General features: G+C 42.0%; 1 protein-coding gene across 1 annotated transcript in view; it reads right to left on the bottom strand.

Moving 5' to 3' along the window:
• Window positions 1–575: 575 nt before the first annotated feature.
• The window catches only part of ada (adenosine deaminase), a 75,710-nt gene continuing 57,763 nt past the window's right edge, over window positions 576–18,522 (bottom strand). Inside the window, exons 7-11 of the mRNA XM_068048233.1 lie at window positions 9,782–9,853; window positions 7,388–7,489; window positions 7,141–7,208; window positions 4,915–5,044; window positions 576–2,565 (exon numbers count right to left, since the gene is read on the bottom strand). Of these exons, the coding sequence (XP_067904334.1) occupies window positions 2,461–2,565; window positions 4,915–5,044; window positions 7,141–7,208; window positions 7,388–7,489; window positions 9,782–9,853 (477 nt within the window). The 3' untranslated portion in view covers window positions 576–2,460. The remainder of the gene's footprint in view (window positions 2,566–4,914; window positions 5,045–7,140; window positions 7,209–7,387; window positions 7,490–9,781; window positions 9,854–18,522) is intronic.

Genomic DNA, 18,522 nt, shown 5'->3' with positions numbered 1-18,522 from the left:
ACTATATACAAGATGCACTGCAGCAACTCGCCAAGGCTCCTTTGACAGCATGTTCCTAACCCACAACCTCTAACTAGAAAAACAAGGGCAGCAGACACATGGAAGCACTGCCACCTGCAGATTTCCATCCAAGTCACACATCATCCTGACTTGGAAATATATTGCTGTTCCTTCGCTCTCATTGGGTCAAAATCCTGGGGCACAGCACCGTGGGTGCACCTGCACCAAAAAGACTGCAGCGGTTCAAGGCGGCTGCTCACCACCACCTTCTCTAGGTCAATTAGGTATGGTCAATAAATGCAAGCCTTGCCCACATACCATGAACAAGTTAAAAAAAATTCAAATGATCTTAATTTTCACCCATCCCATATTTTGGATCACCCCACAAATGAAAATACATGCATTCAAAAGAAGCATGCAAACTTCGCCGTCTTTAAATGAGCTGTTTCTTGGCCTCCTAGACCCATTTATAAAATTATTTTATGCGCTAAATGTCGCTGATTCAGCCCTGCTGAAAGATTTCGCGTTCATCTTTTGAGGACTCCAGTAGTGGTAAGAATATAAATAATACAGCATTTTTTTTTGAAAGATTAATTTTATTATTACAAATTTAGTCATTTGCTTCATTACACTTAACAGTCATCTTCACACATCAATTTAGTTTCTAAAATCAGTCAAAATTCTAAATGAGTTCTTTGCAATGACCCCTTTTCAAAGGAGCATCATTTATAGAATTGTTTGCTATGCTGTATAGGTGTAGATAAATTATCACCGACACAGTATAGAGATGGAGACTTAGAAAAACACAACTGGAACGCAAGATTAGATTGAAACAGCTTTGGAGAAGCCTCCATTTTGAAATTAATTTTTGCACATTTTACAAATATACCATATGTAAAATGCCTCAGTACATTTGAATTCTGTATATCATTAGCTATACTTCTTGTAGGAGTGAGTTGTAAAAGGTCTGTGCCAGTACTTCCTTTTACAGTTAAAGGACATCAAAATTTGAACTCTTCCCATTGTAAAGTTTTAGAAAGATATTTAAGTATTTTTCTTGATCGAATGACATGGTGCCAATTTGTAACTTACACTAGTATACAGTGTCAATGTAATTTGAGTAGCTGTGAATAAACAGCTGGCAGGGTTTTGCCCAAACAATTAACAAAAAGCTGTGCAAAATACTTCATTAATAAACCTTCTGAGAAAGTGTAATGCTGACTCAATGATAATTGTATCCTTGTTTCTGCATCAAATCAAGTGTTATTCAGGAGGCTTGTTGGGCTATCACTAGAGTGAGGATAACATAGCTGCAATGTTCACAGTTGAACCTTCAAACTTTGCAATCAAAAAATTACTCATGAATGTTTTCAGAATGTAGAGGATGATGTAATTGGTTCTTAACAGTAGAGATGCAAGTTGAAATTTAACATAGCTGTTAGTATAGTATAAAGAACATGCAGTATAGTATAAGAGACATACAATAATATACAGTAAATGCTGTAGATTATCTGTATAGATATATATAAACTAATTGAATCAAGTAATTATCACCAATAGGAAATAAAGAATTCAAATTTAGTCTTTATGACTAAACAAATATATTGAACACACTAAAACAGTAAATTTTAAGTCCCAATTATTTAAACTGTGAAAGATCCAGATCATGTCTATAACAAAAACCCCTGAAATTGTGCAGAAGTTCCGCTCTTGGTCTTCCACTACTGAAAATTGGATGGCTTTACTTCCCAACAGCAATAGGGCAACCATTCTGCAGCCCAAGGTTGCAGATGAAATCACCCTCAGCCATTGCTATTGATAGAGTATCAACCCAGTTCCAACCATTCTCCTTTGATATGAATTCACTCAGACACCAAGTGGCCTTCTGCCAGCGCAGGTCAGCCCTCCTACCTCCACTCTTCCCCATCATATTTTATGTTGTGCTCATTGGTATGAAATCCACATTACATAAGTTGGTATCCCATGTGCAGGAATCCTTCCACAATTCTGGGTATGTCACTGGAGCTAACCAATATAACTGAATGAATCAGTGCATCAAATATCCTTTTATTGGTTGTATTTTAGTAATCCTTTGGGATATTTGTAAGTGAGGTACCAGGCTATAAAATTCTGCTTTCACATAGAACATATAAATTATGAACAATGTTTTGTGCATCCTAAATGATTCTCTAAAAGCATTATCTAAATAAATTAGGATCTTGTAAACAAAATTAAATTGCATTCTTGATTGTAAAGAACTTACAAATCATTGACATGACGAGACAATTTAGGCCATACTGCACTCTTCATAAATTTACAAGAAGTGCAATCGTCACAAACTGAACATTTAATATTGAAATATTCCAGAATAATTTCCATTTTCGGTCCGTAATTTAATACTTCAGGCAGTCACTTGGAAGAGTAATTTCCTATTTGTATGGATGATTTGCCAGTAGCTATTTAAAACACAGTGCTCTGTACCATCCCATAAGCCTCGTATAGCGTGGCTAGAAGTTCTTCTTTCTCTTTGTCAGGGAGAAAGCAGGAGCCAGCTGCATTAATATTCTGTAGGTTAGCATAAAAAAAGTCAGTTATCAATCAATTATTTGGATTCAATTTTTTTTCATAGCAGACATGACATTTCTTGGAAATCAACTTAAATTTTGATTTCTCCCTCACTTCAGGACAAATTATCTTAAAACAGGAGATGAAAAATAAATTCCTAGGCCCCTGTCATACTTTGTAATTGTTGCTTGAAAGTCTGCAGGAATTCTTCAGTTGACTCACTGTTGATACTTTATCAATACCTTAGCTAAGAACACTGTAAAAGAAAATAGAAGGACAAGCCTACCTCCTATTGACCTGCCCAAGAACATCTTATTTCCTATTAAAAGATTTTTCAGATGCTTCAGGTTTGTCAAAGAAATTTGGCAAGTAATTGATTATCTTCAAATGGGCCAAAAGACCTGTCCCCATCTGCGACTTTTCTTTGATTCTTCCACTTAAGCACATAACAGGAAGAATGAGCTAAAATGGTTCTCACTTAATAGGATTCTGGAAGCAGGAAGTCTCAGTGACAATTCCCCATTTGTATTTAATTTATTTAGCCTAAGGCTTGTAAATGTGATAGCCAGTTTATGTGCAGGCAACTTAAAACACTTTGACTTGGCATATGTTTACTGTGTTTTGTATTAATGGGGCATAGAGCCTAATCTTTGCTGCAAGATTAGCACACGCAAGCATTTTGCTGCATATGAACATTTACAAGACCAGCCAAGTCCCTTTTCAGATACAAATGAACCAAACCTGCAATCAGTATGATTGGGGTTGTCAGATGTACAGTGAAAGAGTTTCATCTGGCCTGTGGCGTGCTCTGCTCTGCATCCTGATTGGGACATGAATCTCTCAGGCACTGCTTCTAAAAGCCTTGTAGAACTATGCCTCTTAAATTTCAAGCAGTAACAGCCCCTGTTCCAGGCCAGCCAGCACTCACTTAGGGGCAATTGGAAACTGAACCACCTGGGTGAAGGAGGGATTGAGACAGAACAGGGTGGGCAGGAAGAGGCAGGAGGAGATTGGGACTTTTTTTTTTAAGGCGGGGAGTGAGTAAACTGAGATTTGGGACTCTGGCAGCGTGGTAATGGTTAGATGGAGCTGATATTAGAAATGTGACTGCAGCGAACGGTCAGGGTATTGGGTCTGGGGTAGTGAAGGAAAAAAAAGAGGGAGGATGAAGGGAATGCATGAGGTGGGCGTGGGGCCCAGCATTTCCTGCACAGCTGGGAGTAGCAGCAGCACATATGGAGTGAGAGTGGCACCGAGACAGGAGCAGCCAGTAAAAGGTACAAGGTTAACCTAAGGACCTGACTTTGGATAAATGGTGAAAGATTGTTTTGACCGGTCGGCGAATGAGAAATAAGGGTGTGGAGACTAAGGACAAACATACCCTCTGTGCACAGGTAATTTGATTAAGTGCACAGGCCCTTTAAATTTTATTGTGTAGTCACGCGGGCATGGTAACCTAATAGGGCCAACTTGTGTGCAGCCTGCGCGGGAACTTACAGGTTGCTGCACACCTTAGAGAGAACATTGCTAAGGACTTTCATTGCAGCAGGGTGATGCATTTTCCGACTATATATCACAAGCTTCAATACATGGAGGAGTGAGATGCAGGGTGGCTGGGTACAGGCCAGCTGCGACCCATTGTTGTGCTACGGCACTGAGAGGAGAGTTCCTGTTTCACCATGTGCTACAGAAGGAGAAGGAATAAAGAAAACCTTTCCCGACCATTTCTTCAGTGGCCTCCAGCGATCCCTCTATGGGCCACAGCTTAGGTGGCCACAGAACTGGAAAAATTTCAGAACTTGCCCAGCACATGCTCCAACTAGTTATTCATACATTTTGTAGAAGAGTGCTAAAATAGGCGCAGTACTCTTCTTTGCCTATTTAAATACATCCAATGCTGGTTTCCAGCCAGTTACACCTAAATATATTGAGAACCAAGATGACGCCTGCCAAGACACCAGTGCAAATTAGGTACAGGACCCCACCCCCAGAAATTGGTATACATTGTGCCCACTTTATGCCCAAAAACAGCTGATGCAACAATTACTACTGATTTGTCCAAATAACTTTTACATCAAGTACCAGGATGTTGAATCAGAATCACCATATAAATTGAGTTAGACACCCCGATCTAAGTATTACACTGTTAGTAGTTTTCTTGAGGAGTCCTTTACACACTGTTGTACAACTACAGTAGGTACGGGGCTCATCCCTATACCAAAGGCCCCCCCACTGACCAAGTCAGCAGTAAACAGTTAATACATTTTCTAAGAGACCAACTAGAAAACAGGTTATAAGATATTTAATTTTCAATTTAATTTCTGGGCTAGTATTTCAATATCAACTTACCACTTTCATGAATTCTTCTTCTGTAAAACCCATGTATTTTGATGTTATACAATAATCTTTATCTAGTGTGGATTTGAATATCAACGGATCATCAGTATTCAGAGAATAATTTGCTTCATCTTCTCTGAACCTGTAAATATATAAATGACAATATGGGAAACGTGTGGTACATTTGTACTGTAAAGAAAACAGAATCATGCTCCAACACTGACCGTGCCCTCTACACACCATCAGTTCTATCCCTCCTGGCCTTTACCATAGTCACAACCAACTCAAATGCTTCATAATCTATTTTATTTTGTCACATTTCTTTACCATCATTGTGCAGATTCCAGCCTCATTCTCGATTCTGATGAAACTTTGACATGTACTCAGTGCAGTAATTTGTATTTAGCAATTTTACAATCACACATAGGATTCACTCCTTTGATAAAGCAAAAAGGTTTCTTAAAGTTCTAGGAACATAGTAACAGGAGTAGACAATTCAGCCACTCAATTAGATCATGGCTGATCTGTACCTCAACTCAGTGGTTAGTACCGCAGCCTCACAGCTCCAGCGACCCGGGTTCAATTCTGAGTACTGCCTGTGTGGAGTTTGCAAGTTCTCCCTGTGTCTGCGTGGGTTTCCTCCGGGGGCTCCGGTTTCCTCCCACAGTCAAAAGACTTGCAGGTTGCGAGGTAAATTGGCCATTATAAATTGCCCCTAGTATAGGTAGGTGGTAGGGGAATATAGGGACAGGTGAGGATGTGGTAGGAATATGGGATTAGTGTAGGATTAGTATAAATGGGTGGTTAATGGTCGGCACAGACTCGGTGGGCCGAAGGGCCTGTTTCAGTGCTGTATCTCTAAAATCAACTCCAGTTACCTGCCTTTGTTCCATATTCCTCAATACACGTCCCTAAAAATAAAAATCTGTAAAACTCAGCCTTAAAATTTTCAATTGACCCAGCAACTACTGCCTTTTAGGGGAGAGTGTTCCACATTTCCACTTTCTTTGTGTGAATGTGCTTCCTAATCTCACTCCTGAATGGCCAAATTTAAGATCATGTTCTGTTGCTCTGGAATTCCCCAGAAGAAATAATTACTTGCTATCTATTTTATCTAATGCTTTCATCATTTTAAATACCTCAACTAAATCACCCTTCAGCCTTCTAAACCCAAAGGAATACAACCAAGTTTATACAACCGGTCCTCATAATTTAACCCTTTTAGCCCAATTTCTTTTTTATAAATGTGTGTTGTACCACCTCTCGGGCCAATGCATCCTTCTTGAAGTGCAGTTACCAGATCTAAACACGATGTTTCTGATGGGGTTTGACCAAGGTTCTGTACAACTGAACCATAACCTATAACTTCCACCCATTTGTATTTTAACCCTCGAGATAAATGCACACATTACTTTATCCTTTTTGATTGCTTGCACCGTGCACCAACTTTTAGTGATCTGTATACTTGGACATCTAAATCCCTTTGCTTCTCCATGTTTCCATCTCTCACCATTCAGAAAATATTCCAATGCGTCTTTCTTTGATCCAAAGTGGATTACCTCAAGCCACCATGTTGAACTCCATCTGTCACAACTGTGTCCACTCACTTAATCTATGTCCCTTTGTAACATAACATCTACACAACTTACAGTTGGTATAATCTGCAAACTTGGATACACAACTCTGTATTCCTCCATCTGTCATTAATATGTGGTGACAAGCTGAGGCCCCAGTACAGATCCCTGGGTAACAACATTTGTCACATTCCACCAGAGCACATTCCCTTTATCACTATTCTTGGACTCCACCTCAAAAAGGCAATTTTCAACTTATGTTCCAAGGTTACCTTCAATTCCACGCACTCTTATTTTTGCTAATCTCTTGTGTATAATCTTATCAAATACCTTCTGGAAGTCTCTGCAGCTAGATACCACAGTCTCTACTCAGAACTTATCCAACATGATTGGACTGGAATCCAAACCTGCATCTGTCCATGCACTGTAGTACTGAAACTTAAAATGCTAACACTGCGTCATTAACCTGTTTGCTGTACAAAGTTAAATTGGAAGAACCCATTTGTAGCAGTTTGCATTTGGAATGTTTAAATGTTTGCTGTAGCATGAACTTTCTCCAATAAACCAAATAGTGTGACAGCAGCTGAGTTGAGAGAGCAACTACTCCTCAGTACTAAGGTGGCAATCTCATGCCAAGCAAATAAAACAAAAATGACATTGTTACCTTATAACTGGATGCTTAGTAAAATCTGGGTTACAGGCTCCAGTGAGATAGCTAGACCAAGGACATGTCTGAAAAAAAAAAGAAACATCAACTGAACCCTTTCACACCTGAGGCAGGCAGAAATGTATGGTCCACTGACAATCATGTAGAAAATATTGACCTTTGAGTGGTAAAGAGTTAAATAATTATAATCAAAATATTCAGTGTGAAAAATCAAATGTTAAATATATATCCAGGAGCTGCCTACCTCAAAATGCATTTTCTCTTTTAACAACCGCTTGTAGAGACAAGGATCTTCAATTGTGTGATACCCATGTCCAATCCGTTCAGCCTTCAAAACATCTACTGCCTAATGATAAATAAATGTAAAATAATAATTTGTTTAAGTTGGTGGAAGCCAGAAGAAATACTACGATTTGCAGTTAATTCAGTCAATAGTACAAACCAGGAAAAACATGTTAATCTTCTAGCACTACATTTTACAAAGTATTTTGACATGTGCCTAATAAACTCAAAAAGTGAATCACATTTTCCTTCTTTGGTATTTTTTATTTTTAAACTCCCCACCACAAATTCCAACCTCCATGTTGCCTTCCTTCAGACAAGAAGTTATTTAGACTGCAGATTCTATTGCTGCTCTCAAAGCAACTTTTTTCTTGGTTTCATGTTAATGTTTTACCCTTTCCAACCCACTCCAGAAAGTAATAGGCACCAAATTGGGCTCCATAGCACCACTGGAGCTGCCGCTAAGAAAGGCAGCAGCCCTCCAAGTGGGGCGCACAGCACCTCGTATTAGGAAGGGTGGGCCATGCATGCACCAGATGATTTGCACCAACTTCTGCTATTGTAAATTCTATGGAAGTACTGTGGAGTATTTTTGAACATGTTGCGGGGAGTTGCTGGATTTGGCAGAGAGTGATGCTGTATCCTTACAGGGAGGGCAGAGGATTTGGTGACCTGTTCATACAAAGGTTGCAACAGGTATGGGGGCTGTATCTGCAGTAAATCTAGGTCTGCAACATGACAGGGAGATGAAGCAGATGCTGGAGAGGGGAAACTCTGTGCAATGCCCTCTGCCAAGTTGGAGCCGGACTCCTCCATGATCCTTGATAGAGACAGAAGGCTGTCTGGCAGGCCAGGCAAGGCATCCAGCATCTCTGTGTATACTCATTAGCGTTCTCCTGCATGCAACCCATGGAAGCCCTCACCTGAGTCCCCTGTTACAGAACTCCTCTGTGATCTCATTCTCCAGTGAGCTGGTACATTAACCATCCTTTTCCCCCAGTCTGGTTGCAGCTCACGCATGCATGGTGATTCACTCATGCAGATCCCAAACTCTATGTTAGCCTCTCTAACTGTGCACAATGCTAGTATCTAAGCAAGTAGTTGTATCAGATCAAGTGATGGGGCCTCTTCAGCAGTGCTGTGGTGTCTGAAAGCAGAAAATAAGGAATCAGAAGGATGGGGTGAGGGAAGGAGGATGAGGTGGGAAACGAGGTCCATGGTCACACCATCAGCAGCTTGCACATCACACTGGATGGCAAGAGGAGGATGAGCTGGAGAGTTGAGAAGGAGCATGAGGCAAAACATACTGTCATTCTTAAGGTTGTCAGCAACACTGTATTCCACAGGCTCTGTTAGAGCTCCCCATGTTGCAGAGAACCATCTCCTCCAAAGGGCTAAGGAGATGCAGGCATCCTTGTCCCCCAGTGCTTTTGCTTTGCTCCTAGTGGTTATGGGTGACCTTGTTCCACAAGAGCGAGAGAGAGCAGAATGTCAGTGATTGTTCACCAGTGTGTTTGGTGATGTGCCTGTTATAGCTGAATAGCTAGAGGTGTGCTAAACAGGAGGAGCTGGGTGTGAGGCTGGCATCATTATAATCTGTATGAGCACGAGGTGAAATATCTGGATGTTAGACATGATTCCAGAGTGCCAGGGGTTGTTGATGGACGAGTGATGGGGGTGTGGTGCATTGAGCAGTGAGAGAGTTGGTGACATGGTGGGTATGAGGTCACCTGCGTCAGGCCATTAAATTTCTTGTGGCACTACTGCCAGGTCCTAAGAACCAGACTCCTTGAATTGAGCTTCCTGGCCACCTGCTTCCATGGTCTTTGGTGGGCAGTCCTTCTTTGCTGCAAACTGATGTTTTTTCTCTTGCCCAGCCTCCATTAGTAAAGGCTCTAGCTCTATCTGTGAACTTTGGAGCCCTCTTGCTTCCCTAGTGCCCCATTTGTGCAGATCCTACATGTAGCCAATGTCAGTTCAGGCACTGTTGACAGACTGTCTTTAAGAGGAGCAGGCTGGCTGCAAGATGTGAAATTAGCATACGCTGCCTGCTGAGCCAGCAGCGTGGGCCTTACTCAAATCAATGCTATAATCAGGTAAACTTGGTGCTGCCTGCTTCAACGGCAACGGGCAGGTCATGAACTGCAACATCCAAGCCCAATAAAGGGCCGTAATTAATTTTTACCCTAATACATTTTACCACCAGGGCTGAGAACCAGCAAAATTTCTCAGAGAAGCCGATTTGACGGTCAATCAAGATGTCAGATGTCAGATCCATTTTGCATTAGGGTTCAAAGTTAATCATTGCTGTAAAATATTAAACATGAGATATAAATAACCACATATACTGCCTCACCTCTTTGACTACTGTAGGAGGTCCAACTTCACCTGCATGTACAGTTCGATGGACGCCACATTGAAAAGCCTCCTGGTAAAGGAACAAAACAAGAAGAGAAATATTGACATCTGTAAAAGAACCAAAACAGAACCAATCCTTCTTTTGATGAAAGTTTGCATCGTTCATTCGATAAAAGAAAGCAGCATCTTTGCTAATGTACGAAGAACTTGCATTCATAGAATATCTTTCATGATCTCAGACACCCTTTAGTCAAGGAAGTATTTTTTTGAAGTGTAGTCACCATGTAGGGAAACAAACAATTTTTATATCACAAGGACACACAAACAGCAGTAAGGCAAGTGTTCAGATAATCTGTTTTAGCGGTGCTGGCTGAGGGACAAATATTGCTCAGGAAACCAGAGAACTCTCCTGCTCTTCAAATAATGTGCATTTATGAGGACCTGTGAGGACAAATGTGCCATCAGTTTAATATTTCACCCAGATGACTATATATTCAACACTCCCTTAGTGTTGCACTGAAGTGTCAGCCTAATCATACTCTCAAGTCTCCTGGAATGGGGCGTGAATCCAGATACTTCCGCCTCAGAGACAGTGCTACCACTGAATCATGTTTATCACCTCTTTAACATGCATCTTGTCTTGGCACTTGTAGGACTCAGACTAAAACTTCTTTGCCCTTTCTTTTGAAAATGTTCCAGTAAAATGAATTTAGGTTGTCTCAATTCAGATAGTTATATCCCTGCATTCACAATAAAACTGCCTGTAATTCAACACTAAATTGGTAGTTTTACTGAGATCAGAAAGATGGCAGGAAGGATCCTAGGGTTGCTATGAGACTGGAGCTGAAATTAATGGTGGTAGCAGAGCAGAATTTTTTATCGTGCAGTTAACTAGTCCTAAACCCAACTTTAAATTGCTCAATGCAGATTCGATGTGCTAAAAATAGGAAATGGTATACCTTGCAATAGTCTGCTCTGTGCAGCCATCGGATCCGTAGGCCTTGAATTTCCTCAGAGTTGCTCCCACCATAACCATATGGCAGAAGCTCTGTTTACACCTTGAACATAGTTTCTACTGCACTTCCAGTGAAGTTATGGTGGCAAGAGCAACTCTGAGGAAATTCCTGGCCATAGTATTAAAGGGTCTACTAGTGACAAGAAGTTCTCACTGGCCTACCAATTGTGCCATTTCATTTGAACTAGTTGCAAAAATAGTAGTGATTCACACAAGTAAATGATCATGAGCTCATGGAAAGTATCTGAACAGAGAGAGACAAAAAGTTGCAAGGAAATACTCAAACGTTTCTAGCATACAAGATGAATGATGGATTTGCCTTATTATGCTAAACATTAATTGTGTAATATGTTACTTCTCTGTAATGTTTTAGGTATATGTGCATATTCTACATATTTCACAGATTATTCAGGCTAGGCCTCTATAAGTCACAGTGAGATACAGTATATTGAGCTTGGGCATTGATGCTCGAGTAAAGATACCACAGATTGTAAAAAATGAATTTTCATACAGTGAATGATGAAAATAAGATCAGACTAGTTTAAGAACAATTGTTGGATACAAGAATGATGCAAGTCATATCAAGAAAGGTGCAGTATTTTAATTCAATTATGCTATCAATTGCTATGTGTGAAGGGAGTGGACTTTTATACCATATAGTGGTCTGTTCTACTGATATTTCCAATGTCAGTACAGGATAGTCATCAACAGCAATAAAAAACATGTTATGTAATGTTCATTAAAGCAGATAAGTTTGCATTAAGCACGCAATAAACATTTATAAGGGGAGTGGTATAATAAATAAGCAGAGATAAACTAATATCAGAGTTAGTTGTTGTGCAAAATAAATTGACCTTTGATTAGGTCCACACTGCTGGGACCCTTTTGCTTATTCCTGTCCTTCTCTTTCTTTAAGACCCTCCTTAAAGACCAACGCTTTGACCAAGCCTTTCGTCATCAATTCTAATATTTCCTCTTATTGGTTCTGTCAATTTTAGTCTGATTATGCTTCCGTTCATGTAATGTTCCAAGATTGGGGGGTCCCCTGGCAGAAAATTAAGGGAAATTGAGCAGGAGGCATGCTGATGCATCCCACCTCACTAGCACCACTCTAAATCTAAGTTTAGAGGGGATGTGCAAGGCAAGTTCTTTACACAGAGGGTGGTGAGTGCCTGGAACTTGCTGCTGGGGGAGGTGGTGGAAGCAGGTACGATAGCTACATTTAAGAGGCATCTTGACAAATACATGAATAGGATGGGAATAGAGGGATATGGACCCCGGAAGTGCAGAAGGTTTTAGTTTAGGCAGGCATCAAGATCGGCGCAGGCTTGGAGGGCCGAATGTCCTGTTCCTGTGCTGCACTGTTTTGTTCTTTCCCTGCCGCAGAGAAGTCAGCCACTGCTGGACTGCCCCACCACATGTAAACGTTGAAAGGTCCTGGACTGGCTAAATGTCTACCAGCTGCTGCTACTACTGCCTGCCCCAGGAAACTTCAGAAGAGTGAAAGTAGACCTTGTGGCAGTGACAGCTGGCCCACTGAAGCCCATTTTGGAGAAAGGAGGAGCTATAGTAGGCATCTTCCTCTCTTCTCAGGCCCCAAATACTAACCTGGTTCAGACCTTGTCTCAGTCTCAACTCGTCCACCGTCTCTTGTTCAACATCTAGTCCCCAAATTCCTCCAGTTAAACATTGGGAAGTCAGAAGCCAATATCAGTGGCCTGCTATAAACTCTATTCTGACCACAGATTCCATTCCCCTCAGTTGTCTCAGGTTGGACCAGATTTTATTTTATTTTTTTAAAAAAAAGCAACTTTAGCATCCTATTTGACACATAGCTGAGTTTCCAACTCCACATCCCATCATAAATACCACCAATTTCAACTTCATGACATCACCCGCCTCTGCCCTGCCTCAAAACCATTTGCCGTCAAAACCCTCACCCCTGCCTTTGTCAATTCCAGACTCAACTATTTCACTGCTCAGCCTCTCATCCTCCATAAACCTCAGGTCATCTAAAATTTGACTGCTTGACAATATTCTATCACACAAGTCCCACTTTATCACCCCTATGCTCGCTCACCTACTGGTTGCCTACCACTTATAATTTAAAATTCTCATTCTCATTTTCAAATCCCTTAATGACCTTGCTCCACCCAAATCTTCTAACCTTCTCCAGCCCTACAACCTTCAGAGAACTCTGCCTTCCTTCAACTCTGATCTCGTGCTTCCTGAAATCTTAATTCCACCAATGGTGGCCATGCCTTCAGCCATCTTGGCCCTGTACTGGAATTCCCTCCCTAACCTCCCTGTCCCTCACTTTCTTTAAAACCCTCCTTAAAACCCAACTCTTTCACCAAGCCTTCGGTCATCATTCCTAATGTTTCCTTCTTTGGCTTTGTGTCAATTTTATTTGGATTATGCTTCTGTGAAATGCCTTGGAACATGTTGGAGAAAATCCAGATTGTGCCCAATTGTTGAACAAATTCTCCGGACTCAGACGTTGAGAATCAAACCCTTTATAGCATGATATCATGGGGGAGCACACCTTACCTAAATGCGGTCCAGCGCTACTCCCAAAGAGCTACAGATCGCCGTGGACTTATATAGTATAAAAAAGGCAGAGCTAACAGTTTCACAATTAGATAAGCACCCACAAGACTGCCTACGTAACGGTGCACCATGCAGGGTCCGAGGTCAGCAAAACATCAGTTTCAACAATAACAAGCTAGTTCCTTAATTCAATGCCCACTCCAGACACCATATCTGGCCGTAATGTCTGATTGTGGTTAGCTGCTCGGTCTACAATTTATGACCGTTGGTTGTGGTTAGATTAGCTACAAGCTGTGTCCTGTTTTTCTGCTTCTACAAAGTTAAGCAATAATTAGCAAAGCTAAGAAAATTTCTCCAACAGAACATTTTATACATTTATGTATGTCTTGTTGGCATCATTGTTTGGAAGTATTATATTTACAAGTCTGTAAAGTTGTGGTTTATGTAAAGTCACAACACAAGCCATTTTTCACCAACCCTTTACAAATTATGCTTTTGGATAGTACAGTCTTTCTTGGCAATTTCATTATAATAATGAATAATGAATGCACTAAGCGATTAATATACATTTTTTTTTTTGAGCACAAAAATCTAGGCCGACACTCCAGTGCAGTACTGAGTGTTGCCATGTCAGAGGTGGTGCCTTTCAGATGAAACGTTAAACTGAGATCCCGTCTCAACTTTCAGGTGGACAAAAAAGATCCCAAGGTACTATTTTGAAAGAGCAGGAGGGGACGTTAATCTTGGTGCCCTGGCCAATATTTATCCCTCAATGATCATAAAAATGATTCTGGTCATTATCACATTGCTATTTGTGGAAAATTTGCTGGCACGTTTCCTACATTACAGCAGTGACTAATTCTCAGAGGAAATATTTCAGCTGCTTGACAGGAAATGGCTGTCAGCATAAGTGGGAAAAAAAACAGACATCCATTTATACCTTGGATGTCTTGGGAATGACAAAAAGGGTATATTACTTTGCTGCACTGCTGCTAAGAGGACATCCAAAAATGCATTTGAGCATGAGGCATAACACCTTTCTACAGAAATTTTTGCTTCTCTTTCTCTCCCTCTCAAGAAACTGCAGCAGCTATTTGCTATTTCCCTTCACCCCACTAACCAGAAGCTCTTGGAATCCAATCTGGATCAGCAGTTCCCATACAAGCACAGGAGATGCAACACCTGCCCTGTTATGTCCAAGCTTCCCCTCATCCAGGGCCTGAAATACTCCTACCAAGTGAAACAGCGATTTACCCACACTTTTCAATTTAGTATACTGTATTCACTGCTCATGATGCAGTCTCCTTTACACTGGGAAGACCAAATGCAGATTGGGTGATTGCTTTGCAAAACACCTCTGTTCAGTCCACAAATCTGACCCCAAGCTTCTGGCCTCCTTTCATTTAATTCTCCACGCCATTCTCACTCTGATTGCTCTGTCCTGGGCCTGCTACAGTGTTCTAATGAAGCTCAATGGAACCTCAAGGACAGCACCCCATCTTCCGATTAAGCACTCTACAGCTTTCTGGACTCATTGAGTTGAACAATTTCAGATCATAACCATTGCTCCTTTTTTTTGCCCAAACAGCAGCTGTTGGAAATGATTCTGCTATTGCCATTTACAGCTACTCTGGAGCTATCGTTTGCTTCTTTCCTTGTCCATTACCATCCCCTTTTGTCATTTAATCTCGTCTTCATGCTCTCACAGACCTTCCCTTTTGTTCTTTCCTCCTCTCTGTTTAAAACCTATTAAATCTCTAACCTTTTCCAGTTCTCACAAAAGGTCATCAACCTGAAATGTCAACTTTGTTTTCTCTCCACAGGGGCTGTCAGACCTGCTGAGTATTTCCAGCTTTTCTTTCAGATTTCCAGCATCTACAGTAATTTACTTTTGTATTAGTGTTTAATTCACTACCACTTCTCTTCTAGGAATGCCCACCTTGAAGTTCTGCTCTTCTTGTTGGAGAGATCTCCATTTGTCTCTTTTACGTTCCTCACTTTCATTGCTCTCTCTTCTCATGCTTGATCAGCTAACTACCAAAACTCTTTCACAGCCACATCTCTTTCTCAACAACTGTCAGTCTTCAATTTATTTCACATGGCTCCCAACTTAAATTCCACCCTTCATGTTTCAGATCCATCCACGATTAGATCCTAGATATTTAACTTTCCTTGAAGCACTGCTCTCACCACATCCCAAGATACACTCAACGCCATACGTCATCATATGCACGCTCCCGACTTCTCTTCAGCAGCATTGACTCATCATCACAAAGCTGTCCCAGTCCAGAGTTTTGTTTCATCCTTCTCCTTATCCAACACTAAAATAAAAAACTTTTCTTCCTTTCAGGTGTCCCAGTGCCTCTCCAGATCTTTCTTCCCTTTCAATTTCCTCAGACGCTTATCCCTCCTACCAATATCACCACTTGCCATGTTTTCACTATCCCCTCTGACCTTCTGCTCTCTGACCCTGAACAGTTTTAGATTATGATTAGATTAGATTAGAGATACAGCACTGAAACAGGCCCTTCGGCCCACCGAGTCTGTGCCGAACATCAACCACCCATTTATACTAATCCTACCAAACATCCCCACCTGTCCCTATATTTCCCTACCACCTACCTACACTAGTGACAATTTTTTTTTATAATGGCCAATTTACCTATCAACCTGCAAGTCTTTTGGCTTGTGGGAGGAAACCGGAGCACCCGGAGAAAACCCACGCAGACACAGGGAGAACTTGCAAACTCCACACAGGCAGTACCTGGAATCGAACCCGGGTCCCTGGAGCTGTGAGGCTGCGGTGCTAACCACTGCGCCACTGTGCTTTTCAGCAGAGGCTTCATTCAGCTTCACCCCCTTATGCCCCCATCTCAATAAATTGAACTCGGCATGATGCCAAGCTCTTCTTCTGTTACCTTCACCCTTCTGCTCACTTCTTTTGCGAAGAGTCCTCCCTCAGCACAACAGACCCTTTCTCCAGTCTTCAGAATTTTCATGCCACCAGGCCCCTTCCTCTGGGCTCTTACCCTCACTGGATCTTTTCACCAGGAACCGCAGGCATGGTGTTGGCTGCCTCAATTTTTCTGCTCTGCTCACTCTCTATAACCTACCTCCCTCTGAACTTGCAGGACTCCATTCCCTCAGGTCCAACCCGGATATCGTCATTTAAGCTGCTGGCAAAAGTGGCACTGTTGTCGTTTGGCAAACTGACCTGTAACTTGCGAGGCTGAACACCAATTCTGACGCCTTCTCCTACCTGCCCCTGGACCGTGATGCTACCACTGAACATCAAGCCATCATTTTCCAGATTGTCACTGACCTCCACTCCTCTGGTGATCTTCCCTCCTCAGCCTCCAACCTTGTTGTTCCCCAACCAACCTACATCTACCTCCATCCCAAAATCCACAAACTGGGCTGCCCTTGTAGAACCATTGTTTCACCCTGTTTGTGCCCTGCAGAACTTATTTCTTCTTAACTCAACTCTTTTTTTCTCCCCTCAAGTCTCTTCTCAGGTACAGCAGCAACTCTTTCAACACCCTCCACCACTTTAAGAGTTTCCAGTTTCCTGGCTCTAACCATCTCCTTTTCACCACGGACGTCCAATCACTCTATACATCCAACCTCCACCAGGAATGCCTTCCTTGAACAAAGGCCTAACTTGAAAAACTTCTCCTTTGACTCTATTTGGAGAAGGTGAGTGGAGGAATGAATAAAGTGTTGCTATGGAAACCTGTCTGGGTTCCACCTATGCCTCCTTTTCTGGGATATATGGAACGTTCTTTGTTCCAGTCCTATCAGGTCCGCTCCCTCACCTCTTTTTCTGATACACTGATGACTATAATCAGTACCGCTTCTTCCTCTCACCCTGACAAGACAATTTCATCAACTTTGCTTCCAGCTTCCACCCTTCCGTCAGTCCATTACCGACTCTTTCCTTCCTCGACTTCCGTCTCCATTTCTGGAGATAGGCTGTCGACCAATATCCACTATAAGACTACTTCCTCCTACCTGCTTTCTATAAAAATTCTATTTTGTTCTCCCAGCTTCTCTGTCTGACAATGTCATCTTCTACACCAGTGCTTCCAATTTGTCTTCCTTTTTCCTCAAGCAAGGCTTCACCTCCACCGCATAGAATGTACTCTGGGTGGGGGACTTCAATGTCCATCACCAAGAGTGGCTCGGTAGCACCACTACTGACTGAGCTGGCAGAGTCCTAAAGGACATAGCTGCTAGACTGGGTCTGCGGTGAGGGAATCAAAAAGAGGGAAAAACCTGCTTGACCTCCTCCTCACCAAACTACCTGTTGCAGATTTATCTGTCCATGACAGTATTGGTAGGACTGACCACCGCACAGTCCTTGGGGTGACGAAGTTCCATCTTCACTTTGAGAATACCTACCGTCGTATTGTGTGGCATTACCACCGTGCTAAATGGGATAAATTTCGAACAGATCAAGCAACTCAAAACTGGGCATCCATGAAGCGCTCTGGGCCATCAGCAGTAGCAGAATTGTATTCAACCACAATCTGTAACCTCATGGCCTGGCATACCCCTACTCTACCATTACCATCAAGCCAAGGGATCAACTCTGGCTCAAAGAAGAGTGTAGGACGGCATGCCAGGAGCAGCACCAGGCATACCTAAAAGCACGGTGTCAACCTGGTGAAGCTACAACACAGGACTATTTGCATGCCAAACAATGGAAGCAGCATGCAAATGATAGGGCTAAGTGATCCCACAACCAACAGATCAAATCTAAGCTCTGCAGTCCTGCTGCAGCCAGTCATGAATGGTGGTGGACAATTAAACAACTAACAGGAGGAGGCTCCACAAATCTTCAATGATGGGAGAGCCCAGCACATCAGTGCAAAAGACAAGGCTGAAGCATTTGCAACAATCTTCAGCCAGAAGTGCTGAGTGGATGATCCATCTCAGCCTCCTGCTGACAGATGCCAGTCTTCAGCCAATCCGAATCACTCCACGATATCAAGAAAGGGCTGAAGGCACTGGATACTGCAAAGGCTATGGGCTCTGACAACAGTCTGGCAATAGTACTAAAGACTTTCTAAACATGGAGAAAAGGAACAGAACTCCAGAGGTGAAGTGAGAGTGACTGCTCTTGACATCAAGGCAGTATTTGACAGAGTATGGCGTCAAGGAGCCCTAGCAAA

Source organism: Heterodontus francisci, chromosome 16 (genome assembly GCF_036365525.1).
Source record: "Heterodontus francisci isolate sHetFra1 chromosome 16, sHetFra1.hap1, whole genome shotgun sequence".
Lineage (NCBI taxonomy): Eukaryota > Metazoa > Chordata > Chondrichthyes > Heterodontiformes > Heterodontidae > Heterodontus > Heterodontus francisci.
Note: the sequence above shows the minus strand (reverse complement) of the source record. Positions and strands in the feature narration are given on the sequence as shown.